The 26,813-nt window shown below is 42.7% G+C and overlaps 4 protein-coding genes across 4 annotated transcripts; all 4 read left to right on the top strand.

Moving 5' to 3' along the window:
* Positions 1-349: 349 nt before the first annotated feature.
* LOC306704086 (trace amine-associated receptor 13c-like) lies at positions 350-1,572 on the top strand (the record flags this gene model as incomplete). The annotated part of the gene is given in 3 exon segments (XM_079170297.1): positions 350-376; positions 378-562; positions 756-1,572. Coding segments are annotated over 3 exon segments (1,029 nt in total).
* Positions 1,573-8,307: 6,735 nt separating this feature from the next.
* LOC306704218 (trace amine-associated receptor 13c-like) lies at positions 8,308-9,561 on the top strand (the record flags this gene model as incomplete). The annotated part of the gene is given in 3 exon segments (XM_079170477.1): positions 8,308-8,334; positions 8,336-8,520; positions 8,745-9,561. Coding segments are annotated over 3 exon segments (1,029 nt in total).
* A 7,618-nt stretch (positions 9,562-17,179) lies between these two features.
* Positions 17,180-18,019, top strand: LOC306704219 (trace amine-associated receptor 13c-like; the record flags this gene model as incomplete). The annotated part of the gene is made up of 1 exon (XM_079170478.1): positions 17,180-18,019. The coding sequence occupies one exon, from the start codon at positions 17,180-17,182 to the stop codon at positions 18,017-18,019; it is 840 nt and encodes a 279-aa protein (XP_079026604.1).
* Positions 18,020-23,894: 5,875 nt separating this feature from the next.
* LOC306704217 (trace amine-associated receptor 13c-like) lies at positions 23,895-25,075 on the top strand (the record flags this gene model as incomplete). The annotated part of the gene is made up of 2 exons (XM_079170476.1): positions 23,895-24,106; positions 24,259-25,075. The coding sequence occupies 2 exons, from the start codon at positions 23,895-23,897 to the stop codon at positions 25,073-25,075; spliced, it is 1,029 nt and encodes a 342-aa protein (XP_079026602.1).
* Between the last annotated feature and the right edge of the window lie 1,738 nt (positions 25,076-26,813).

Here is a 26,813-nt window from a genome sequence, read left to right as displayed (position 1 = left end):
CACTTGACCCCAACCTTATCATCAAGGTTCTCGGCCACTGGTCTTCCCCCTTATACAACAACCCACCCAACGTGACAACGTGCTGTCTGACACTCCCACCACGGAAGAAAATCATTGTACTCTGCTGAGGCACGTGTGTTCTGGGAGAGGCACGCTATGCTAAACTAGCTTAGCAGGAAAATCAACAGCAGCACACATACAACAAACTCTCAGACAGGGGGAGGTGAAATACATGGAATAGCCCAATGAAGGTAGATGAAACATTAAGTCACTCCCACTAATAGAAAGTTGTCGCCAGAGTAAAAGAGCAAGAAGGGATGTGGAGGAAGAACAGAGATTAATCAGTTGTATGACGAGCACAGCAGCATCTTGTCTTTGTCTTTCTGACAATGAAAAAGCTTGAAGAAGTCGAACTTTGCTTTCCAGAACTCCTCAACTCCTCCTGCAGGAAGGCCGTGCGTCCTCACTCTGTATCTATGCTCACTTACATTTTACTGTCCTCCATCTCTCTAATCACTGTGACTCTCAACCTGCTCGTCATCATCTCCATCTCCCACTTCAAGTATTCATATGTTATCAATTTATAAAACTGATTAACTGTACAATAAATGGTTGATGGTATAGAACAAAACTAAATATCAGATCTCAGACTGTTTAGGGAATTATGTTTTTTGTTTCAGTCATTGATTTTATCTCTTAATATGACAATTGCTGCTGCCAATAATGATAAGCATGTTGTTCTCTGATTTCTTCAGGCAGCTCCACACACCCACCAACCTCCTCCTCCTCTCTCTGGCTGTCTCAGATTTCTTCGTTGGCTTCCTCATGTGCTTTCAGATTGTGGTCATAGAAGGCTGCTGGTTCTTCGGTGACCATATGTGTATTCTGTATCAGTATCTAGGATACATCATTACCGCTGCCTCAGTAGCAACCATGGTGCTCATATCAGTTGACCGATATGTGGCTATTTGTGAGCCTCTACATTATCCCAACAAAGTCACACAAAAAAGAGTTAAGATCTGTATTTGTCTGTGTTGGATATGTTCTGCTTTCCTTCAGACTCTGCTGCTGAAGGATAACCTGGAACAACCAGGCAGGTATAATTCCTGCTTTGGAGAGTGTGTCGTTGTCATTAACTACATTGCTGGACTTGTAGATATTTTTTTGTCCTTTATTGGTCCTTTCACTGTCATCATAGTTCTGTATATGAAAGTATTTTTGGTGGCTGTGTCTCATGCTCGTGCCATGCGGTCTCATACTGCAGCTTTCTCTCTCAAGAGTTCAGTGAGTGTAACTGCTAAAAAATCTGAATTGAAAGCAGCCAGGTCTCTTGGTGTCGTTATTGTTGTGTTTCTAATGTGCATCTGTCCATATTATTGTGTTGCACTCACAGGCCAGGACATCTTGCTTAATGCCTCAACTGCTACATTTGTAATATGTCTGGTCTATTTCAACTCCTGTCTCAACCCTGTGATCTATGCATTTTTCTACCCCTGGTTTAGAAAATCTATTAAGCTCATTGTTACTCTTAAGATACTGCAGCCTGGCTCATATGCGACCAACATGCTGTAGAGAAACACTGCATGGTGGCTGAAATAAGGAAAAAAAAAGGTACTTTGTCATGGTGGTGAGAAATTGAATAACAGATGTAAAAGTCTTGGTACAGTGACTTTTTATGTCAACAACACTACATGGAGATCATAGATGTGTCTTTACATTGTGTACTGTGTCAATGCAACACTGAAGCAACTTAGAAAACTACAACTACTTTAGCTACTCTTGGAAATCGGTTGCCTTACTCCTGTGAGGCCAAAATATAACAAATCAATTGAACGATCATTGACAGATATAGAAATGCTGTTGATGTATATGGGGGCTGCACGGTGGTGTGGTGGCTAAAATATCTCCTCACAGCAAGAGGGGACCAGGTCTGAGTCTCGGGCTGGCCGGAATTTCTGTCTGGAAAATGAATTGTCTTTGTGGAGTTGTCTGGATAATGCATGGATGTTGGCATTTTTGGATCCTAACAGGTCTTTAGTTACACTGTGTGACTCTGTGGCTAAAGACCTGAAGGGGTAAAGCAACTCTCTTTTTCCTGTTTAGAAAGAGGAACCTGCCAGGATCTTTTCAATGGGCCTTTCACAGATTTTACAAATCTAAAGTGTATATTAAATTATCTCAAGTACTGCCACCACCAGAGACTACTTGTCAACGCTGTGCAGAAGGATGATATTATATGGAATGACTTAAAAAAAACGTATTTTATGGTCTGCAGACAGGCTTTAATTGGTCAACCTCATTATTGATTACCTTTATCAGGATGACTTGCAGGTATGTTATGTAAAAGGATGAGTATAATACTATATTTGGTTAATCTGTTAATTGGTTTGACAGGTATGACAGGTCTTAATGTTAGTGTACAATTGGCAGGTAAAGAAATCTGCTTTACTTCTTGAAAGACACATTTTTCCAAAGAGGGACATCAATTAATCCGGATGAAAATAATTTATCAAGTTTTAGCCACCAGAAGATGGCACATACAGTCAAATGGTGGCCTGCAGTGTTTTCTTGTGAGCAAACAACAGTTACATTTACTTTCAATCCAAGTTTGTAAATCCTGACAACTCTTGAAATCTGGAGAGAAAGAAAAAAATGCTTTAACATCTTATGCATTCTCAGAATAAAGAATAGTATCCATGATAATAAGATTTAATTTGTCCTTTGGAGATAATGTTTTGGAACATTATTGTGTGTAGCCAGAGATGGGCAAAAATACATCAAAATGTATTTTGATACAAAATATCCCTCAAATAAATTATTTAAATAAAATACAAAATACTGGTGCCAGAAAATGTAACAAAATACAATTAAAAGCTATTAAAAGACAACAACTTGATTGATTATGTAAATATATATATTTATTAATGGGACTTAACAGCCCATAAACTTTGGCTTTGTATCAACAAGAAAATATTCATCACATATGACATACAAGCTCTCAATGTCCCTCTTCCTATAGCTAGCTACTCGACTGATAAGTTAACTTGCTAAACACTGGCTATGCACTAGCCTAGACAGCATGCTAGCGTCATTAGCATGTTAGCATCGCTCGCTAGCTTGATAACCATCACCATGTATATATCCGTTGAATTTGAAGATCTGAAGACTGAACTCGTGAACTGTTTTTTGATTCGTGGATAAAGTATTTTGAGTATTTTAAATACAAAATGACTCCACTCCACAAAGTATTTTGTTACAAATTGCATTAGATTTTTTACCGGCCCTATCAAATACAAATTACAAAATACTCAAAAGTAATTGAAATACGTATTTCAAATACAAGTAATAGAACTACTGCCCATCTCTGTGTGTAGCAGCAAGCATGCTGCAGACCTCAGCAAACATTACCTTGAGAATAAGGGTGGCTCCGCTCTTAAAATGCACCTTGGATTTAGCCAAGCAGCTACTAAGCCAAAACAGGGAGCACCATGCATAAATTCCCAAAACAACAGAACCCAAATGCCAAGTCTGATCTAAAGCCCATGCGAAGCATCAGCCGGACTATGAAAAATCTATGTGTAAAAAGCAAGCTTGCTTTAGACCTCAGAAACTTCATGTTAAGAATAAGGGTGCAGCTTGCATCCTGAAGAGAGGTCATCCTACCTTTATGTAAGATATCTGTTTGTAGCAGCAAGCATGTTGCAGACCTTAGTAATCATTATCTTAACAATAAGGGAGAAAGCATCCGTCCCAAAAGAGGTCAACCTACAGTTATCTGAAATATCTGTGTGTAGCAGCAAGAATGCTGCAGACCTCAGCTGTTAGGTGCCGCTGAGAGGTCACGCTACTTAAATCAAGCAGTGAACCCCAGTCAACTGCTTGCAAATGCAGCATTTTTTATTTATTCATTATTTAATTAAATGTATTGATTATCATGCTTGGAGGTACTAAAGCAGTCTACAAGGTAGCGCTCATAGCCTTTTGAGCTGCGATTATCTCGACAACTCCCGTGTTGACTTAACGTTAGCTTAACATAGCTTTCAGTGTAGATGCTGGGACCAATGCAGCTGCGGAGGTAGCCGCACCGATGCGGAAGGAATGCGAAGTGCATTGCTGAGGAAGGAGTCCACATCATTTGCAGAGGAGACAGAGTTGGGTTGTGAACCAAGACCTTGACGTGGCTTTTCTTTGTCAGTCAGAAACAAGGGTTCGTCTTGCCTCGCACCAGGACATCGTTGCAGGTCCCGGGTTATGGAAGATATAGGACAGAATTTAGTGTTGGTTAGTGAGATAACAATGGTCAAACTTTTACCTTCCCTGTCAGTTTTTAAATGTTTAATGGAGTATATTAAGATCATGCAAAGGTTCGGAAGAGTCTGAGCTGGTTGTGAATCACCACACCAGACGAACCGATAAAAGCAGCGAAGAACACAGCCTCTAGTACAGAATCCACATATAGCCCAAAACACCAAGGCCTTAATTAAGTGAGGCACTAGTTTGTGCGCTGAAGGTAATGAGAAGGGAAGACGCTTATCATTTTTCCTGGAATTTTTAGGCCGTTGAACAGGAGGCGAATGGAGGAGTTCCCGAGTTACTGAGGGATCTGCACATCTTGAATTAAACTGAATACCTGCTACAAATGCTTTGATGGAAGAAGGTTGGATTTCCGGGATTTAAAACAGTGAACAATTAAAGCATTAATCATGGAGATGTTTACAAGCATGACAGGAACAGGAAATCTGCAGAGAATGCAGTGAAATAGACCATGCAGTCATACATATTTATTGTAGATTTATTGTAGCCAGTCCAATACGCATGCAGAGTTTCTGTTGTGGGTTTTTTTTTTTCCTTGTTGATCAGCTTCTTTTACTCTATGGTAAAACTCAATACTGTCACAAATTCCCCTTCATATTAATTGTTTTCATCCTGCCTGTCTGTTTAATTAACTCTCCTGTCATTTCAGATCCTGCCATTTACACCTGATCATCTCTCATTCCCCTCACCTGGTCCTCCATGCCCTTCTCACCTGCAGCCCATTCCCTCATTAGTCCCTCACTATTTAGGTCCCCTCACTTGCACTTGTTCCATTCCATTCCATTACATTACAGTCATTTAGCAGACGCTTTTATCCAAAGCGACTTACAATAAGTGTATTCAACATAGGTATTCAAGAGAACTACTAGTCACCAGAAGTCATAAGTACATCTCCTTTCCAAAACAAGCATCGAAGAGCATAACCCAGAGCCAAAGTACAGTGCAGAAACAAACGAAAACAAGTGCAACAAACTAGTATGAATACAATAAGTGCTAAGTTGAAGGCTCAGGGTAGCACTTCTTGAAAAAGTGAGTTTTCAACCTGCGCGGGAAGATGGGCAGCGACTCTGCTATCCTAACGTCAGTGGGAAGTTCATTCCACCATTGTGGGGCCAGGACAGAAAAAAGCCGCGACCGAATCGATCGGCCGCAGGGACCTCTGAGCGACGAGGCAACCAATCGCCCCAAAGCAGCAGAGCAAAGTGGTCGGGCGGGGGTGTAGGGCTTGACCATGGCCTGGAGATAGGCAGGAGCTGTTCTGTTCACTGCCCTGTAGGCTAGCACCAGAGTCTTAAACTGGATGCGAGTGCTTACAGGGAGCCAGTGTAGAGAACGGAGAAGGGAAGTTGTGTGGGAGAACTTGGGGCGATTGAACACCAAGCGAGCTGCAGCTTTCTGGACAAGCTCCAGAGGTCTGATGGCCGACGCCGGGGCTCTGGCAAGTAGAGAGTTGCAGTAGTCCAGGCGGGAGATGACAAGAGCCTGGAATAGCACCTGCGTCGTCTTATCAGTAAGGAAGGGGCGAATCCTCCTGATGTTGACCAGCAGGAATCTGCAGGAGCGTGTAACCGATGCAATGTTTGCTGTGAATGACAGTTGGTCATCCAGGGTCACACCCAGGTTCCTCGCAGTCCGAGTTGGTGTCACCACAGTATCATCAATGGTGATGGACAGGTCACGGTGCAGGCAACCCTTCCCTGGGAGGAACAGTAGCTCGGTTTTGTCCAGGTTAAGCTTGAGGTGGTGTGTTGTCATCCACTTCGAGATGTCAGCCAAGCACGCAGCAATGCGTGCCTCTACTTGGGTGTCACCGGGGGGAAATGACAAGACCAGCTGGGTGTCATCAGCATAACAATGGTACGAGAAGTCATGCGAGCGAATAACAGAACCCAGAGATGTTGTGTAGAGTGAGAAGAGAAGGGGGCCTAGGACTGAACCTTGTTGAACCCCTGTAGTCAGCATGCGTGGTTCCGACACGGCCCCCCTCCATGTCACCTGGTAGGATCGACCTGTCAGGTAGGATGCAAACAGGGAGAGTGCAGAGCCTGAGACGCCCATCCCCTCGAGGGTGGAGAGGAGGATCTGGTGGTTCACAGTGTCAAACGCTGCAGACAGGTCAAGGAGAATCAGGACAGAGGAGAGAGAGTTGGCTCTCACGGCGTGAAGTGACTCCGTCACCGCAAGAATGGCTGTCTCAGTCGAGTTCCCTGCCAGATTGTCTTGTGTGTCTCAGCCAAGCTCTCCAGTGTTATACTGTATATATCGTATTGTTCTGATCTGCCTGTTCCGATCCGACCTGCCTGTTTTAGCAATGATATTGTACAACAAAGGGTTAAACTATCGCCGTATGTATATGGGCTACAGATCCCTGTGCCGTAATGCTAATGCTTGCGCCAACCAAACTGGTGATGGCAGTGATCTTCACGTCAGCTACAAAGTCTTAGTTGTTGCAAAGTTCAGCTCTGTTTCCGGCTGCCTCTCCGGTCTTTTAGACTAGTCAGTCATGCGCAGTCATATCGCAGATCTCAATAGCATGCTATCTCCGTCGGTACGGTGTTTGTCCGATTCCGGACCATGTTTACTGAGACACTGAGACACTGTCATTGCATTTCTGCTTATCTAGATTTCCAGGCAGATTGGTTCCGCCTTGTTTCTTTTCTGAATACTGAGAATGTCAGTATATCAATTACTTTACCAACTGCTTCACTTAATATTTGATTTACAATTAGCTTAAATCTTCTTCATTTTTTTATATTGCTTCTATTTACATAAACAAAAAACCTGTTTGACTTAACAATCCGCAAGAGTAAAGAATTTGAGAGCGACTAAAGTTTCTGTATTATTACTGTAGAAAAACAATAGCCGTTTCAATTATCGCAAAGCAATGACCAAATCTTAGTTCAGATCTACTTCATCTAACGTGACCTCATATAGTCCTGTACATCCCGAGAACTTTCTCAAACTACACCCTCTCCCTACCCAATTAGTGGGGATTAAATATACAATATATATGGGGGACTTTTTAGACCAAAGAATTGCTTTTCTTCTCTTTGCAGATGATGTGGTCCTGTTGGCTCAGATAGTAGGAACAGCTCAGGACAGAAAACAACAGGTCAGAAGCACATAAAGCACCACACAGGAAGACTGCTGGCAGGCTTTAGGGACATACAGAACCTCCATACTCTGCTTGTTGGGCGTAGTCATTGGCAAAACCGAGTAACAGGTGAGTCACAGAAGCAGGCAATGAGGGAGCAAAACTGTTCTCACTCCCAATTTTTAAAATACAGACGCTTGGTCAGTGTTCCTCAGCATCTTATACCGATGCACCCTTTAGCTTCTGTATGAGACGCACCAGGCTTTTAACTACTACCTAGTTCACACCAAACAGCTTTAGCCCTGATTTTCGACTCACAGACAGTTTTCGGAAATTTCCGATAAAAGACACATGACCAGAAGGAAGATCCATTTAAATGTCGGAGCAATTGTGGGTGGAAACCACAGCATGTGGCCAACCATAGATATGTAGGGGATTCCTGACTAGTGATCAGAGACAACTATTGAGGTGGGCCAACAGGAAATCAGAGACAACTGAGGGGGCTTTAGTTCAATGACACAACAGAACTCAGAAGCTATCTAGTTAAACCCTTTTACTGCAAAAAGTTTGAAATAATCCAAAATTCTATATCTTATACAGATTCATGGCATAATAGAAACCAATAACTGTACTCTCTCTTCTTCTTGTCCTGGTCACAACTGTCCTAAAAACGCACCTCTGGCTAGGTTGTGATGTGCCATGCTGTCCCCCATTGAAGAACATGATGGAAATTGTGATTGTTTAGAAAAAAAAGTTAAAAAGAGAAGAGGGAGGTGAAATACATGGAATAGCCCAATGAAGATAGATGAAACAGTAAGTCACTCCCACTAAGAGAAAGTTGTCCCAAGAGTTAAAGAGCAAGGAGTGATATGGAGGAAGAACATAGATTAATCAGTTGTATGATGAGCACAGCAGCATCTTGTCTTTGTCTTTCTGACAATGAAAAGCTTTGAAGAAGTCGAACTTTGCTTTCCAGAACTCCTCAACTCCTCCTGCAGGAAGGCTGTGCGTCCTCACTCTGTATCTATGCTCACTTACATTTTACTGTCCTCCATCTCTCTGCTCACTGTGACTCTCAACCTGCTCGTCATCATCTCCATCTCCCACTTCAAGTATTCATGTTTTATCAATTTATAGAACTGTATAAGTAATGGTTGATAGAACAAAACAAAATATCAGATCTCAGACTGTTTTTGTGCTTCAGTCAATGCTTTTATCTCTAAATGTAATATATATATATATGTATATATATATATATATATATATATATATATATATATATATATAGTATAAATTGACTACCCATAATGATAAACATGTTCTCTTATCTCTTCAGGCAGCTCCACACACCCACCAACCTCCTCCTCCTCTCTCTGGCTGTCTCAGATTTCTTCGTGGGCTTCCTCATGTGCTTTCAAATTGTGCTAATAGACGGCTGCTGGTTCTTCGGTGACCATATGTGTATTCTGTATCAGTATCTAGGATACATCATCACCTCTGCCTCAGTAGGAACCATGGTGCTCATATCAGTTGACCGATATGTGGCTATTTGTGATCCTCTACATTATCCCAACAAAGTCACACAAAAAAGAGTTAAGATCTGTGTTTGTCTGTCTTGGATATGTTCTGTTTTCATTCACAGTCTGCTGCTGAAGGATAACCTGGAACAACCAGGCAGGTATAATTCCTGCTTTGGAGAGTGTGTCATTGTCATGAACTACTTTGCTGGACTTGCAGATCTTTTTTTATCCTTTATTGTTCCTGTCACTGTCATCATAGTTCTGTACATGAGAGTATTTGTGGTGGCTGTGTCTCATGCTCGTGCCATGCGGTCTCATATTGCAGCTTTCTCTATCAAGTGTTCAGTGAGTGTAACTGCTAAAAAATCTGAATTGAAAGCAGCCAGGACTCTTGGTGTTGTTGTTGTTGTGTTTCTAGTGTGCATCTGCCCATATTATTGTGTTGCACTCACAGGCCAGGACACCTTGCTCAATACCTCATCTGCTGCCTTTGTAATATGTCTGGTCTATTGTAACTCCTGTCTCAACCCTGTGATCTATGCGTTTTTCTACCCCTGGTTTAGAAAATCCATCAGGCTCATTGTTACTCTTAAGATACTGCAGCCTGGCTCATGTGACACCAACATGCTGTAGAGAAACACTGCATGGTGGCTGTAATATCACAGAAAAATGTACTTGGTCATGGTGGTGATAATTTAGTAACAGATGTAAAAGTCTTGGTACAGTGACCTCTGTATGAACACTATTACATGCAGATCATAAATGTGTCTTTACAATGTGTACTGTTTCAATGCAACACTGAAGCAACTTAATAATCTACGAATACTCTAGCTACTCTAGAAAATGTGTTCCCTGACTCCTGTGAGGCCAACATATAACAAATAAGTTATTTAGTTTTTTGGGGATCTAACAGGTCTTTAGTTATACTGCGTGACTTTAATGCATCTCTATCTCTACTGTTTAGAAAAAGGAGCCTGTCAGCATCATGTCAAGTGGCCTTTCACAGATTTTATAAATGGTCTGCAAAAATGTTTTAATTTGTCAAACCTTTATATTAATTATCTCTTTCAGGTTGTGAAACTGTGTTCAGCACCTCTACCTACTTTTCCTCAGTTTGGTTAGCCCATACAGTGTGAGGTGAAATGAAATCAGTTCTCTCTTACGCAAGTTTACAAAATCACTCCAATGTACCTTGACTCTGAAAATAACTCACTAAATATTTATAATTTTTGATCTGCCGCTGTTAATTAAAGGAAAAGCAAATTGTGAGCCTGCCTCCCTCTCCCCCTCCATCTGTCACAGAAACACACAGATACATTGACTCTGTCTCCCTTTCCCTGTCACACTCTAATCTGCACATCTCTTTATTCTAAGTGCAGTTTTGGTCACCTTTGCTCTCCTTTGTCCTGCAGACCAGAAGGCTACCAACTTTGCCTTAGCTGACGTACCAAATTGTAACAATCCTCGCTCTACACAAATATCAGTCAGATTTCATGTTATTTTTGTTTGGTTCTCAATAGAAGCTATTTCTCTATTTTATTTCATTGGGTACACAATGAACCCGACCTCAATGCTCTTTCACGCTGTGTTTACACAGAAACACAGATGTCCAAAAACTGAGCTTACAAGCGGGTTTGGGGGCATACCCACAGAAAAAAATGATTTCCCCGATCTCAATATGTACATTTAAGATGTTTGAAGGGCATGAAGAAATCTGAAAATTAATGTTGACTATGTTTTTAAAAAGTGTTCAAGTAAAAGCTAATTCACACTACTGTTTTCTCTCATTCTCTCTTTTTACTGCCTGTCCCTTGTCACTTTACCAACGTGTGTACAAATAATTTATAAAAATTATATACGCCTACTCTATTTCATCTTTGTGCTTGAGTTTGCCTTAATTATAGAAAAATAATAATAATAATCTAGTTTATTTGTGTAGCGCTTTAAAAGGTACTCAAAAGCCCTCTACATAGTAAACACAGAAACAATAAAAGCAATAACAATATAAAAACGTCAGAGAAATTCCATTATAACAGTAATAAGCTGAACAAAAACATACATAACTAGCATCACAGGTTAGAAGCAGATTTAAATCGATGAGTTTTAAGTGCAGTTTGGAAAGTGCCGAGAGATGGATAATGTCTGAGATGCTGTTGAAAAGAGTTCCAGAGTGAGGTGTATCAACGGACCCTGACCCCCAAGGTCCGATTCGTTGACAGAGTAGGGGGGGGAGGAGATCGGTGTCAGTGGATCTGATGTTGCAGGTGGGAGTGTGTCGGTGCAGGAGGTCCGAAAGGTTTGAAGGGGCTAGGTGGTGAAGGGCTGTGTCCTCTTTCTCCAAAAAGCCTCCTGTGGACAGGTGTTGTAAATTAGCATTTCGCTACAAAACACTTAACACAGTGCATCTGGGCTTTGTGCATAAATGTATGTTACAATTCTAATGCTACTGTGATGTCCATATCAAATAAAATAAACATAAACATAGACATGTACCATGACATCATCTGCTCTGCCTTCCCAGACCACAGGCCCAAGTTGATGATATATGTCTACTGTAGCTTCCTTCAAAGGAAGTATCCGAAAAGGAGTGCTGCGGAAGGTTTAGATCAGATTAGGCGTAAATCTTTAGTGTAGGGAGTATGTTAATTGTGTAAATTAGGAGAAAAACGGATGTGTTAGTGAGAAAACAACCCTCCCTTCTTTTTGGTGCTCTGACCCTTTAAAAGATGTGCTCAAACTGCACACAGAACTCTCTCCATCCCACCGACACTTTGTGTGATGATTGAGTCTTCTCTGTGCGGGGAATGAATACTTTAAAGACAAATTTGTTTTGCTCAGGTTTCCTTATTTCAGCGTTATAGGACTCACTCTGTACTATTGTATCATTTATCCACCACACTACACACTCTGATTTCTGTAATACAGGAACTAAAATAAAAAACATAAATCCTTGGCATCACCCTCGACTCCGTCGCACTCCAAGCATCCCTACCTACCGAGACAATCCATCGGATCTCATTGCTCATCTCAAATTTTATCCTGGGCCAAATATGCTAAAAATACAACAAATATGAACCCCTTTCGCTGCTATATCACCTAAACTAAGCCATTCTGCACCATCCGGGAAGGTCGATCTTCCTCGTCACACCTTGTCACGACCTGGCTCTGACAGCCATGACCTAAATCAGGGAGACGCAGACAGTTGACCAAACAGTTTATTAGCCCTGGCAAGATATCAATTGGCAATGGTGGTCGCGAACGAGCCATCCTCGTTCCTCCATGGGGTGATAGGAAGGCGCCACTGGTTGCCAGGAAGGCGGAGCCTTATAGTGGGAGCGCACCAGGTCCAGGTGCCTCCTAGGGGTGGGAATTGCCAGAGATCCCGCGATACGATATTATCACGATACTTAGGTCACGATACGATGTTATCACGATACTGCAATATTATCACGATACCGCGATATTATCACGATACTGCGATATAGTGAGTATTGCGATAACATATATTGCGATTTATTACCTTTTTCAACTGCAAATAATGTCCCCAAATTAAAACTGTGTCAACATCCATCCATCCATCCATTTTCCTCCGCTTATCCGGGGTCGGGTCACAGTGGCAGCAGGCCAAGCAGGCTGACCCAGACTTCCCTCTCGCCCGCAACATTTTCCAGCTCATACTGGGGGATCCCGAGGCGTTCCCAGGCCAGCTGGGAGATATAATCCCTCCAGCGTGTTCTGGGTCTTCCCCGGGGTCTCCACCCAGTTGGATGTGCCTGGAAAACCTCCAATGGGAGGCGTCCAGGAGGCATCCTAATTAGATGCCCGAACCACCTCAGCTGACTCCTTTCGATGCGAAGGAGTAGCGGCTCGACTCCAAGTTCCCTCCTGATGTCCGAGCTCCTTACCCTATCTCTAAGGCTGAGCCCGGCCACCCTATGGAGGAAACTCATTTCGGCCGCTTGTACCCGCGACCTTGTCCTTTCGGTCACGACCCAGAGTTCGTGACCATAGGTGAGGGTAGGAACGTAGACCGACCAGTAAATTGAGAGCTTTGCCTTCCGGCTCAGCTCTCTCTTCACCAAGACGGTCCGGTGCAGCGCCTGCTTTACTGCTGCAGCCGCACCGATCCGCCTGTCGATCTCCCGCTCCATCTTACCCTCACTCGTGAACAAGACCCCGAGATACTTAAACTCCTTCACTTGAGGTAGGCACTCCGTCCCCACCTGGAGGGAGCAATCCACCGGTTTCCGGCAGAGCACCATGGCCTCGGATTTGGAGGTGCTAACTCTCATCCCCGCCGCTTCACACTCAGCTGAAAACCGCCCCAATGAATGCTGGAGGTCACGATCCGAGGAGGCCAACAGGACCACATTGTCTGCAAATAGCAGAGAGGTGATCCCGAGACCCCCGAACCTGACGTTCTCCAAACCCCGGCTGCGCCTAGAAATCCTGTCCATGAAAGAAACGAACAGGACCGGTGACAAAGGGCAGCCCTGGCGGAGGCCAACACCCACCGGGAACGTGTCTGACTTATTGCCGAGAATGCGGACACAGCTCCTACTGCAGTCGTACAGAAACCGGATCGCCCGTTGTAGCGGGTCCGGCACCCCATACTCCCGCAGCACCCCCCACAAGAACCCCCGAGGGACCCGGTCGAAAGCCTTCTCCAAGTCCACAAAACACATGTAGACTGGTTGGGCAAACTCCCAGAACCCCTCCAGTAGTCTTGCGAGGGTGAAGAGCTGGTCCACTATTCCACGGCCGGGACGGAATCCGCACTGCTCCTCTTGAATCCGAGGTTCGACAAACGGTCGGAGCCTCCTTTCCAGCACCCTGGCATATGCTTTCCCCGGGAGGCTGTCAACATGTTTTATCAAATAAGATAAAGTTTTCAGTCTGTTCATCTCACTTCAATCATTTTTATTGCAGCAGAATTGGACTCCGTCGCACTCCAAGCATCCCTACCTACTGAGACAATCCATCGGATCTCATTACTCATCTCAAATTTTGTCCTGGGCCAAATATGCTAAAAATACAACAAATATGAACCCCTTTCGCTGCTATATCACCTAAACTAAGCCATTCTGCACCATCCGGGAAGGTCGATCTTCCTCGTCACACCTTGTCACGACCTGGCTCTGACAGCCATGACCTAAATCAGGGAGACGCAGACAGTTGACCAAAGAGTTTATTAGCCCTGGCAAGATATCTAATTGGCAATGGTGGTCGCGAACGAGCCATCCTCGTTCCTCCATGGGGTGATAGGAAGGCGCCACTGGTTGCCAGGAAGGCGGAGCCTCATAGTGGCAGCGCACCAGGTCCAGGTGCCTCCTAGGGGTGGGAATTGCCAGAGATCCCGCGATACGATATTATCACGATACTTAGGTCACGATACGATATTATCATGATACTGCGATATTATCACGATACTGCGATATAGTGAGTATTGCGATAACATATATTGCGATTTATTACCTTTTTTCAACTGCAAATAATGTCCCCAAAGGAAAACTGTGTCAACATGTTTTATCAAATAAGATAAAGTTTTTAGTCTGTTCATCTCACTTCAATCATTTTTATTGCAGCAAAATTGGATTGTCAAGCAGACAGACTGACCAACACTGTCATAAAAACCTGTCATAAATGTTGCACCTGACAAACTGAACCGTTTGTATTACAGTCTACATCGTCCAACTTAACTGAATGCAAACGTGTCTATAACTTCTGTAAGTACGATATAAGAGTTATATAACTCAGTATAACCTGCGATGCGTGGACGTCGAGGGCGGAGAGCCAGTTATGCGCTGCACTCTCCCCATGAGCCTGGCTGCTGTTAGCAGATTTATGCCCGTTTTGAGGCCAGATTGAGCGTGTGAGCGAAACACTTCACATGCAGGAATCCCGCTAACTGAACGGCAACGCCCATGTTAGAAGCGTTGTCGGTTACAACCACCAGGTTTTTGTCGGCAATCCCCCATTCTCGTGCTGCATTTAGAAGGAGGTCTGTCATGTTTGCCCCGGTGTGACTTACGTGTACTGCTCTAGTTTGGAGAACGAGAGACAGCAGTCGCCAGTCCTCTGTGAGATATTGTGCTGTTATAGTCACATAGGAATCCACTGCGCTTGACGTCAACGCATCGCAAGTTAATGCAACCCTTTCTGCTGAACTCAAAGATTCCTCCACTTTAAGCTTCACTTCTCTGTAGAGCTTGGGCACGGCTGTGTCGGTGAAAAAACGTCGCGACGGCCTTCCTTGTTAAAAGAAAATCCAAAATAAGTCCAAACGTCTGATTCAAACGCGGACAGCGCATTTCTGATTTCTTTCTCTTATTGATGTCTCTATCTTTGTTTTGATAAACTTCCTACCAATCACACTGACCCAGGAGCTCTGCTGACCTCACAAGCTGACCTTCTAGTACCAAAAAGTTTATAGTTTATATAGTAAAAGATCGATACTTGGCTTCCGTGTATCGATACAATATCGCCACGCAAAATATCGCGATACTATGCTTTGTCGATTTTTTCCCCCACCCCTAGTGCCTCCACTGAGGGCGATCACCACCTCTGGTACCTGCTGGCTTAAAGGAACATACACAAGTAACCCAGACAGGGAACCGTCACCGCCTCCGTTCTACAACCACATCACACTCGACGAAGCACACAAACGGAGCTAAAACTGTTGCGGCAGTTCCTCTCCTCTTGGAATAGCATCTCATGCTTTTATGACGACCATATCACCAAGCCAGAAGATATCCAACTATTCAGACGCAGCCCCCTCCATCAGCTTCGGTGGAGGCAAGTGGTTCTCAGCTGAAAGGCTGCACAAATTCTCATCCCTCACCCCTTCTTCCACAATCTCTGAAAGGTATCCTGTAGTCATAGAAGCCACAAGACTGGCCCAACCACCTGTGAATGTGGAGAAGCAGACCACTCTATGGAGCACTGCCTTGTCTGCCCTCTACTACCCAACCCTTGCAACTCAAAAGACCTTGCAGTGTTCAATAAAAATGCAAAGAAATGGGAAACTGTCATAACCATCACGCTTCAGTGAAACGAAAAGAAGAAGAATAGAAGCCATTCTTTGGGAGAAAGAATGGTCCAAGAAGACCATCGCAATCTATCCAGAACACAACGCCGTCGTAGACATCCTAAATAAAGTTCATGCGGTGGCTCATTTTAGTTTCAGCTCAGCACCAGTTCGGCATCCGAGCCTCCCACATCCCAGTTCACAAAATTTGATTGCCGACTCACTTTCCCGTTTCTTGTACAAGAAATTCAGACTATTGCCGCCAGCCTCCAACCCTCTGTCCAATCCGGTCCCACCGTTTTCAGCCACCATCTTGACTTGACCCCAACCTTATCATTAAGGTTCTCAGCCACAGGTCTTCCCCCTTATACCTCACATTAGGGGTGTAACAATACACGTATATGTATTGAACCATTCGGTACGAGGCTCACGGTTCGGTACGCATTATGAATATGTTTGAATAATACTATTGCATTTGGAAAATGCAGAAGCTTAAATTGTGGGAAATATAATGTTGTCTCCGTGGAGCCACCGCGTTCAACATGGCAACCCACCCAACGTAACAGACAACGTGCTGTCTGACACTCCCACCACGGAAAAAGATAATTGTACTCTGCTGAGGCACGTGTGTTCTGGGAGAGGCACGCTATGCTAAACTAGCTTAGCAGGAAAATCGACAGCAGCATACATACAACAAACTCTCAGACAGGGGGAGGTGAAATACATGGAATAGCCCAATGAAGGTAGATGAATCCGTAAGTCACTCCCACTGAGAGAAAGTTGTCACCAGAGTTAAAGAGCAAGAAGGGATGTGGAGGAAGAACATAGATTAATCAGTTGTATGACGAGCACAGCAGCATCTTGTCTCCTCTTTCTGACAATGAAAAGCTTTGAAGAGGCCGAACTTTGCTTTCCAGAACTCCTCAACTCCTCCTGCAGGAAGGCCGTGCGTCCTCACTCTGTATCTATGCTCACTTATATTTTACTGTCCTCCATCTCTCTAATCACTGTGACTCTCAACCTGCTCGTCATCATCTCCATCTCCCACTTCAAGTATTCATAAGTTATCAATTTATAGAACTGTACAAGAAATGGCTGATGGTATAGAACAAAACTAAATATCAGATCTCAGACTGTAAAGGAAATGTTTTTGTGTTTCAGGCACTGCTTATATTTCTTAATATAATATATATATATATATACCATATGAATTGACTACCCATAATGATAAGCATGTTGTCCTTATCTCTTCAGCACACACCCACCAACCTCCTCCTCCTCTCTCTGGCTGTCTCAGATTTCTTCGTTGGCTTCCTCATGTGCTTTGAAATTGTGCTCATAGACGGCTGCTGGTTGCTCGGTGACCTCATTTGTATTCTGTATTCTGTTCTGGCCTATATTATCACCTCAGCCTCAGTAGGAACCATGGTGCTCATATCAGTTGACCGATATGTGGCTATTTGTGATCCTCTACATTATCCCAACAAAGTCACACAAAAAAGAGTTAAGATCTGTGTTTGTCTGTGTTGGATATGTTCTGCTTTCCTTCAGAGTCTGCTGCTGAAGGATAACCTGGAACAACCAGGCAGGTATAATTCCTGCTTTGGAGAGTGTGTCATTGTCATTGACTACATTGCTGGACTTGCAGATCTTTTTTTATCTTTTATTGGTCCTGTCACTGTCATCATAGTTCTGTACATGAGAGTATTTGTGGTGGCTGTGTCTCAGGCTCGTGCCATGCGGTCTCATACTGCAGCTTTCTCTCTCAAGAGTTCAGTGAGTGTAACTGCTAAAAAATCTGAATTGAAAGCAGCCAGGACTCTTGGTGTTGTTGTTGTTGTGTTTCTAGTGTGTCTCTGTCCATATTATTGTGTTGCACTCACAGGCCAGGACACCTTGATCGATGCCTCATCTGCTGCCTTTGTAATATGTCTGTTCTATTTTAACTCCTGTCTCAACCCTGTGATCTATGCCTTTTTCTACCCCTGGTTTAGAAAATCCATCAGGCTCATTGTTACTCTTAAGATACTGCAGCCTGGCTCATGTGACACCAACATGCTGTAGAGAAACACTGCATGGTGGCTGAAATAAGACAGAACAATGTACTTGGTCATGGTGGTGAGAATTTAGTAACAGATGTAAAAGTCTTGGTACAGTGACCTCTGTATGAACACTATTACATGCAGATCGTATATGTGTCTTTACAATGTGTACTGTTTCAATGCAACAATGAAATCTATGACTACTCTACTCTAGAAAATGTGTTGCCTGACTCCTGTAAGGCCAACGTATAACAAATAAGTTGAAGAATTTTTTGAACTTTCTTGGATCTAACAGGTCTTTAGTTATACTGCGTGACTTTAATGCATCTCTCTCTACTGTTTAGAAAAAGGAGACTGTCAGCATCATGTCATGTGGTCTTTCACATATTTTACAAATGGTCTGCAAAAATGTTTTAATTTGTCAAACCTTTTATTAATTATCTCTTTCAGGTTGTGAAACTGTGTTCAGCACCTCTACCTACTTTTCCTCAGTTTGGTTAGCCCATACAGTGTGAGGTGAAATGAAATCAGTTCTCTCTTACGCAAGTTTACAAAATCACTCCAATGTACCTTGACTCTGAAAATAACTCACTAAATATTTATAATTTTTTCTTCTGCCGCTGTTAAAGGACAACCAAAATGTAAACATTGAGCCATAACCACTCTGTATTCTTTTGGGGATCCCAAACACAGAAATGAACTAAATTTAGAACCCTGCCCTCCGAATGGACAGAGATAGTATGCAGTGGACACATCACTAGTTCAATATTAAAGTTAACAAGATGACTCAGCCAAACTTAGAACAATGTAAAGATTGAAGTGGCTGACTTGCAGGTATGTAATGTAAAGGAACAAGTGTAATTGTGTTTGCTTGGTTTCACTGTTAAGTATGACAGGTTGTAAAGTGAGTATATAATCAGCAGGTAAAAATAAAACTGCTTTACAGGCTCGAAAGACACATTTTTCAATGAGGGACACCTCAACAGTTAATGCTGAAGAAAATAAGCTGTAAATGTTTTGGCCACCGGATGATGGTACATGCATTCAAATGTTGGCCTGCAGTGTTACAAACAATAGTAATGTTTACTTAAAATGCAAGTTTTTAAATCCTGACAACTTCTGAAATCAGGAAAGAACAAAGTAATACTGATTGCCTTAAAGTCTTATGCATTATGACTAAAGACACGCACCCATGTAATGTCTATTGAAGATAGTGTTATGCAACACTCACACACAGCCTGCCTCCCCCTCCCTCTGTCACAGAAACACACAGAAACATTAACTCTGTCTCTCTATCCCTGTCATACTCTAATCTGCACATCTCTTCATTTTAAGTGCAGTTTTGTCATCTTTGCTCTCCTTTGTCCTGCAGACTAGAAGGCTACCAACTTTGCCTTAGTTGACGTAACACATTTGAACAGTCCTCGCTCGACACAAATATCAGTCAGATTTGCAATTAAGTTTGTGTGGTTCTCACAAGAAGCTATTTATGTATGTTATACAATTGGTGAGACAATAAACCCGAGCTCAAATCTCTTTAACGCTGTGTTTGCACACAGAAATACAGAGGTCCAAAAACTGAGTTTACAAGGGGGCTTTGGGGGCCCCCAGATCTAAATATGTGCATTTAAGATGTTTGAAGAGCATGAATTGGATAACAAGAGGTTTAATACAGAAGAGGCTGAAATGAATGTTGACTATGTTTTCAAATAGTTTTCAAGTAAAAGCAAATTCACACTTCTGTTTTCTCTCAATCTCTGTTTTCACTGCTGGTCCTTTTCTCTGTCACTTTGTCAATGTGTATAAAAATAATTTACTAAAATTATATACGCCTTCTATATATTTTTAGGCTTTGTGCTTTAGTTTGCTGAACTATAGAAATATAATAATAATATATTATATTTGTATAGCGCTTTAAAAGGTACTCAAAGGCACTCTACATAGTAAAGACAGAAACAATAAAAGCAATAACAATATAAAAAAGTCAGAGAAATTACATTATAACAGTAATAAACTGAACAAAAACATACATAACTAGCATCACAGGTTAGAAGCAGATTTAAAAATGTAATTGAAAAAATGTAATTTAATTGAAGTTTTGACGAGGGTTGAATAATGTCTGAGGTGATGGTGAAAAGAGTTCCAGAGGGAGGTGTAGCAATGGAGGAGGCCCTGTCCCCCCCTGGTCCGATGCATTGACAGAGTAGGGGGGGGTAAGGAGGTTGCCGTCGGTGGATCTGATGTTGCGAGTGGGAGTGTGTCGGTGAAGGATATCTGAAAGGAATGAAGGGCCTAGGTTGTGAAGGGCTTTGTATGTAATGAGAAGCATGTTGAACTGGATTGTTTGCTGTATTGGGAGCTAGTACATTAGAGTACAGTCATTTAGCTGACGCTTTTATCCAAAGCGACTTACAATTCAGATGCTATCAAACCGTAGGCACAGCTACGGGAGCAATTTTGGGGTTAAGTGTCTTGCTCAAGGACACAAAGACATGCAACCAGTGGCGCCAGAGCCGAGGCTTGAAATGCAACCCTCTGATTGAAAGATGGCCCTGCTCTCCACTCTGCCACAGTCGCCCAAACTAGTAGTAGTTTTGAAGGACTGAGGTGATATGATCTCTGGTGCAGGAGTGGGAGAGCAGACGGGCAGCTGAGTTCTGGATGTATTGTAGTTTGTTGATGACATTGGTGTATGTGCCGTATCAGTGGCGGGCCATGTAGTTTATACCTGGGCCTTCAGTGCTGTCCTACTACAGTTGAACCAACTTCTAATAACCTCATTTGGACGCCAGCATGACGGGATGCTTCATCATCAACGGCAGTGGCGGGCCGTCAGGGCCTGCAAAGCCTTCTCTGCTGGCCTGAACAGAATCACAAAGTTATAGCTATTTTATAATATAATATTTTTTCTTAAATACATTTAATTTTTTCTTATATGTATTATAATTTATAAAAATATGTTTCCCATCATCCTATTTTCTCATTGCACAGCTACTGTCTTCCTCAGTTGCTCTGCTTCCAGTGCAGCTTGTTTTAAGTAGAGCTTTTATCCAATCAGATTTCACCTCTGTGTCTCTGGGTAAGAAGAGAGGCCCGAGGCCTGCAGACTCACAAGTGCCTCCATGTGCAGTTTAAGTGAATGGGGACGATATTGTTGATTGTCAAAGTGTTCAACCAATCAGATCTTTAGTTTGACATTCTTTGACACGCCAGAGCGGCCTGCTGGCCTACAACTACGTCAGCATTACGTGCAGCTCTGTTTGCAGGAGCAGCGCTGCAGTGGTGTGCAGTGTGTGGTCAGTGGGCGAGCACGTGACTATTGTGAAACGAAACTTAACTTGCCAGCAGAGCTTAGTTGGAGGAGTAAGAGTTCAAATTGAAAGATATGGAAGAAATTATAAAAATTTTAGGGTTTTGATTGGTGTAGTTTATTTATTTTTTTACCTAGCTTTGTTTTTTCAACACTCAATGGCTGAATAAGGAGGAGAAACGGATTTAGTGGCGGAGTTTCTGACAAAATCTTTCTCAAGAAAGACATTTCAGGAAAAGCTGGACATGGTAAGAAATGGTCAGTCAACGCCACAGCTGGCAGCCCCGACTCAGCCAGGAAAAGGATTTGTATGAACGGTATTTTTTGCTCTTCCGCGAATCGCCACCTTAACGTGGTGGAGGAGTTAGAGTGGCTCAGTGATCCTGGGAGCAACGTTGTCCGGGGCAGTAGTCCTTTTCTGGAGTTGCCCAAGGTGAGAGGCGCCGTCTACGTTCCTACCCTCACCTCTGGTCACGAACTCTGGGTCGTGACCGAAAGGACACGCTTGCCGCGGGTGCAAGCGGCCGAAATGAGTTTCCTCCGTAGGGTGGCATTTCTTAGCCTTAGAGATAGGGTAAGGAGCTCGGACATCAGGAGGGAACTTGGAGTCGATCCGCTACTCCTTCGTGTTGAAAGGAGTCAGCTGAGGTGGTTCGGGCATCTAATTAGGATGCCTCCTGGTTGCCTCCCACTGGAGGTTTTCCAGGTACGTCCAACTGGGTGGAGACCCCGGGGAAGACCCAGAACACGCTGGAGGGATTATATCTCCCAGCTGGCCTGGGAACGCCTCGGGATCCCCCAGTATGAGCTGGAAAATGTTGCGGGCGAGAGGGAAGTCTGGGTCAGCCTGCTTGGCCTGCTGCCACCGCGACCCTAACCCCAGATAAGCGGAGGAAAAAGGATGGATGGATGGATGGTATTTCTTGCTGACAGCATCGGAGAAGCGTTGCACATTTTATGGCTGGGTTTGGAGCTATGCTAGGCTAACCTGAGGACACCATAGCATTTGAAAACTTTTCGAGTGGATCTACAACTCAACGAACACTTTCGCAGGGAAACAGCTCCACACGACGTGCGGTCTGCGCCGGCCGGCTCTCTCTTCTTCTTGTCCTGGTCACAACTGTCCTAAAAAGGCAACTCTGGCTAGGTTGTGATGTGCCTTGCTGTGCCACGATTAGGGTTGGGTACCGAAACCCGGTGCCAATATGGAACCGGTACTTATACGACCGATACCTACCGGACCGAAACGCAACGCAGATTTCGGTGCTTCTTTTCGGTGCCTGAGCCGATTGAAATACTTTTTTTTAACACTACTCTGATGACTCCGTCCTGGCAGCAGGTAACGATAGCTACCGTTTGTATAGCTACAGCAGCTAGCTAGCCATCAACCTTTTAACAGAGAAAATGCCGAAAGGTAAACGGTCAAAAGTGTGTCTGTTTTTATTTTGAAAGTTCATTGCTCACTGGCAGCGGTGGAGGAATGGAGACTACTGGACATCGCTGCGGTAAAGTTAGCAGACACTCAGGTCTCCGTGGTCAACTCAGCAGACACTTAGATGTTAGTGACCTATACGCTGAAATTCACGGTAAACGCATTCAAACGGCACAGATCGGGAGCGAGCGAAGGACTTTGAAAGTTAGCGGAAAGATTTAACGTGAGACAACATCCGGTTTCTTCAGAGGAACATCCGATTTTCAGAATAAGATGCCAACAAAGTATGAATTAAATTCACATTAAGTATAAAACATGCTACCTGCATCTCGTGAGTTAAAGGGAAAATACACCTACATTGTGCGTAAGTGTGTCTTTATTCTTTGATCGCTGGGTAACCATCATCACCTCTGAGTTACAGCATTATATTGATGAACAGTAGAGCTGCATTCACATGCTCTGTCATGAAGACGACACACATTTAGATGAAACGTGCTGAAACATTGTATTCCTGTTGCACAGCAGTGGAACGTTTCACATGAAGTCACACACTGAGCACAGATAGTGAAGAGATATAACTGCTACTGTGTAAAGGGAATACTGCTGTTAAAAAGAACCTTATTTGTTTAAAGTGTTTGCAAACCAAATGTTATTGCACTTTTGTTCATATAGCAGTACTTTTAAAATAAAAGTGCACAATACACTACCTTTGAATTAATTATTGAACTTTGCCATAACAATGAGATTAATCGCAAAAATTCCACGCGATTAAAAATTGTAATCGTTGCCCAGCACTAATATGTATAGTATACTTTAAACAGTTAAATATATTGTTAAATTTGACTTGGCAATAAAAAAAGTATCGGTTCAGGCACCGTTTAGGCACCGGTATCGTTTTAAAAGTATCGTTTTAGCACCGGTATCGGAAAAAACCCAAACGATACCCATCCCTAGCCACGATACAGAGCATGATGGATATTGTAATTTTTTAGAAAATAAAAGTTAAAAAGAGGAGGGGAGGTGAAATACGGAAAAAGCCCAATGAAGGTAGATGAAACAGTAAGGGAGAAGTTTAGACTCCCACTAACAAAAGGTTGTCCCAAGAGTTAAAGAGCAAGGAGGGATGTGGAGGAAGAACAGAGATTAATCAGTTGTATGACGAGCACAGCAGCATCTTGTCTCCTCTTTCTGACAATGAAAAGCCTTGAAGAAGCCGAACTTTGCTTTCCAGAACTCCTCAACTCCTCCTGCAGGAAGGACATGCGTCCTCACTCTGTATCTATGCTCACTTACATTTTTCTGTCGCCCATCTCTCTGCTCACTGTGACTCTCAACCTGCTCGTCATCATCTCCATCTCCCACTTCAAGTATTCATATGTTTTATCAATTTACAAAAACTGGTAACTGTACAAGAAATGGTTAATGGAACAGAACGAAACAAAATCTCAGACAGTGTTTCAGTCATTGATTTTATCTCTGAATATAACAATTTGTGACTTTTGTTCTCTGATTTCTTCAGGCAGCTCCACACACCCACCAACCTCCTCCTCCTCTCTCTGGCTGTCTCAGATTTCTTCGTTGGCTTCCTCATGTGCTTTGAAATTGTGCTCATAGACGGCTGCTGGTTGCTCGGTGACCTCATTTGTATTCTGTATTCTGTTCTGGCCTATATTATCACCTCAGCCTCAGTAGGAACCATGGTGCTCATATCAGTTGACCGATATGTGGCTATTTGTGATCCTCTACATTATCCCAACAAAGTCACACAAAAAAGAGTTAAGATCTGTGTTTGTCTGTGTTGGATATGTTCTGCTTTCCTTCAGAGTCTGCTGCTGAAGGATAACCTGGAACAACCAGGCAGGTATAATTCCTGCTTTGGAGAGTGTGTCATTGTCATTGACTACATTGCTGGACTTGCAGATCTTTTTTTATCCTTTATTGGTCCTGTCACTGTCATCATAGTTCTGTACATGAGAGTATTTGTGGTGGCTGTGTCTCAGGCTCGTGCCATGCGGTCTCATACTGCAGCTTTCTCTCTCAAGAGTTCAGTGAGTGTAACTGCTAAAAAATCTGAATTGAAAGCAGCCAGGACTCTTGGTGTTGTTGTTGTTGTGTTTCTAGTGTGTCTCTGTCCATATTATTGTGTTGCACTCACAGGCCAGGACACCTTGATCGATGCCTCATCTGCTGCCTTTGTAATAAGTCTGTTCTATTTTAACTCCTGTCTCAACCCTGTGATCTATGCCTTTTTCTACCCCTGGTTTAGAAAATCCATCAGGCTCATTGTTACTCTTAAGATACTGCAGCCTGGCTCATGTGAGACCAACATGCTGTAGAGAAACACTGCATGGTGGCTGAAATAAGACAGAACAATGTACTTGGTCATGGTGGTGAGAATTTAGTAACAGATGTAAAAGTCTTGGTACAGTGACCTCTGTATGAACACTATTACATGCAGATCGTATATGTGTCTTTACAATGTGTACTGTTTCAATGCAACAATGAAATCTATGACTACTCTACTCTAGAAAATGTGTTGCCTGACTCCTGTAAGGCCAACGTATAACAAATAAGTTGAAGAATTTTTTGAACTTTCTTGGATCTAACAGGTCTTTAGTTATACTGCGTGACTTTAATGCATCTCTCTCTACTGTTTAGAAAAAGGAGACTGTCAGCATCATGTCATGTGGTCTTTCACATATTTTACAAATGGTCTGCAAAAATGTTTTAATTTGTCAAACCTTTTATTAATTATCTCTTTCAGGTTGTGAAACTGTGTTCAGCACCTCTACCTACTTTTCCTCAGTTTGGTTAGCCCATACAGTGTGAGGTGAAATGAAATCAGTTCTCTCTTACGCAAGTTTACAAAATCACTCCAATGTACCTTGACTCTGAAAATAACTCACTAAATATTTATAATTTTTTCTTCTGCCGCTGTTAAAGGACAACCAAAATGTAAACATTGAGCCATAACCACTCTGTATTCTTTTGGGGATCCCAAACACAGAAATGAACTAAATTTAGAACCCTGCCCTCCGAATGGACAGAGATAGTATGCAGTGGACACATCACTAGTTCAATATTAAAGTTAACAAGATGACTCAGCCAAACTTAGAACAATGTAAAGATTGAAGTGGCTGACTTGCAGGTATGTAATGTAAAGGAACAAGTGTAATTGTGTTTGCTTGGTTTCACTGTTAAGTATGACAGGTTGTAAAGTGAGTATATAATCAGCAGGTAAAAATAAAACTGCTTTACAGGCTCGAAAGACACATTTTTCAATGAGGGACACCTCAACAGTTAATGCTGAAGAAAATAAGCTGTAAATGTTTTGGCCACCGGATGATGGTACATGCATTCAAATGTTGGCCTGCAGTGTTACAAACAATAGTAATGTTTACTTAAAATGCAAGTTTTTAAATCCTGACAACTTCTGAAATCAGGAAAGAACAAAGTAATACTGATTGCCTTAAAGTCTTATGCATTATGACTAAAGACACGCACCCATGTAATGTCTATTGAAGATAGTGTTATGCAACACTCACACACAGCCTGCCTCCCCCTCCCTCTGTCACAGAAACACACAGAAACATTAACTCTGTCTCTCTATCCCTGTCATACTCTAATCTGCACATCTCTTCATTTTAAGTGCAGTTTTGTCATCTTTGCTCTCCTTTGTCCTGCAGACTAGAAGGCTACCAACTTTGCCTTAGTTGACGTAACACATTTGAACAGTCCTCGCTCGACACAAATATCAGTCAGATTTGCAATTAAGTTTGTGTGGTTCTCACAAGAAGCTATTTATGTATGTTATACAATTGGTGAGACAATAAACCCGAGCTCAAATCTCTTTAACGCTGTGTTTGCACACAGAAATACAGAGGTCCAAAAACTGAGTTTACAAGGGGGCTTTGGGGGCCCCCAGATCTAAATATGTGCATTTAAGATGTTTGAAGAGCATGAATTGGATAACAAGAGGTTTAATACAGAAGAGGCTGAAATGAATGTTGACTATGTTTTCAAATAGTTTTCAAGTAAAAGCAAATTCACACTTCTGTTTTCTCTCAATCTCTG

Source organism: Pholis gunnellus, assembly GCF_910591455.1.
Source record: "Pholis gunnellus genome assembly, chromosome: 12".
NCBI classification, from domain to species: domain Eukaryota; kingdom Metazoa; phylum Chordata; class Actinopteri; order Perciformes; family Pholidae; genus Pholis; species Pholis gunnellus.
This window is presented reverse-complemented; position numbering and strand designations above follow the sequence as displayed.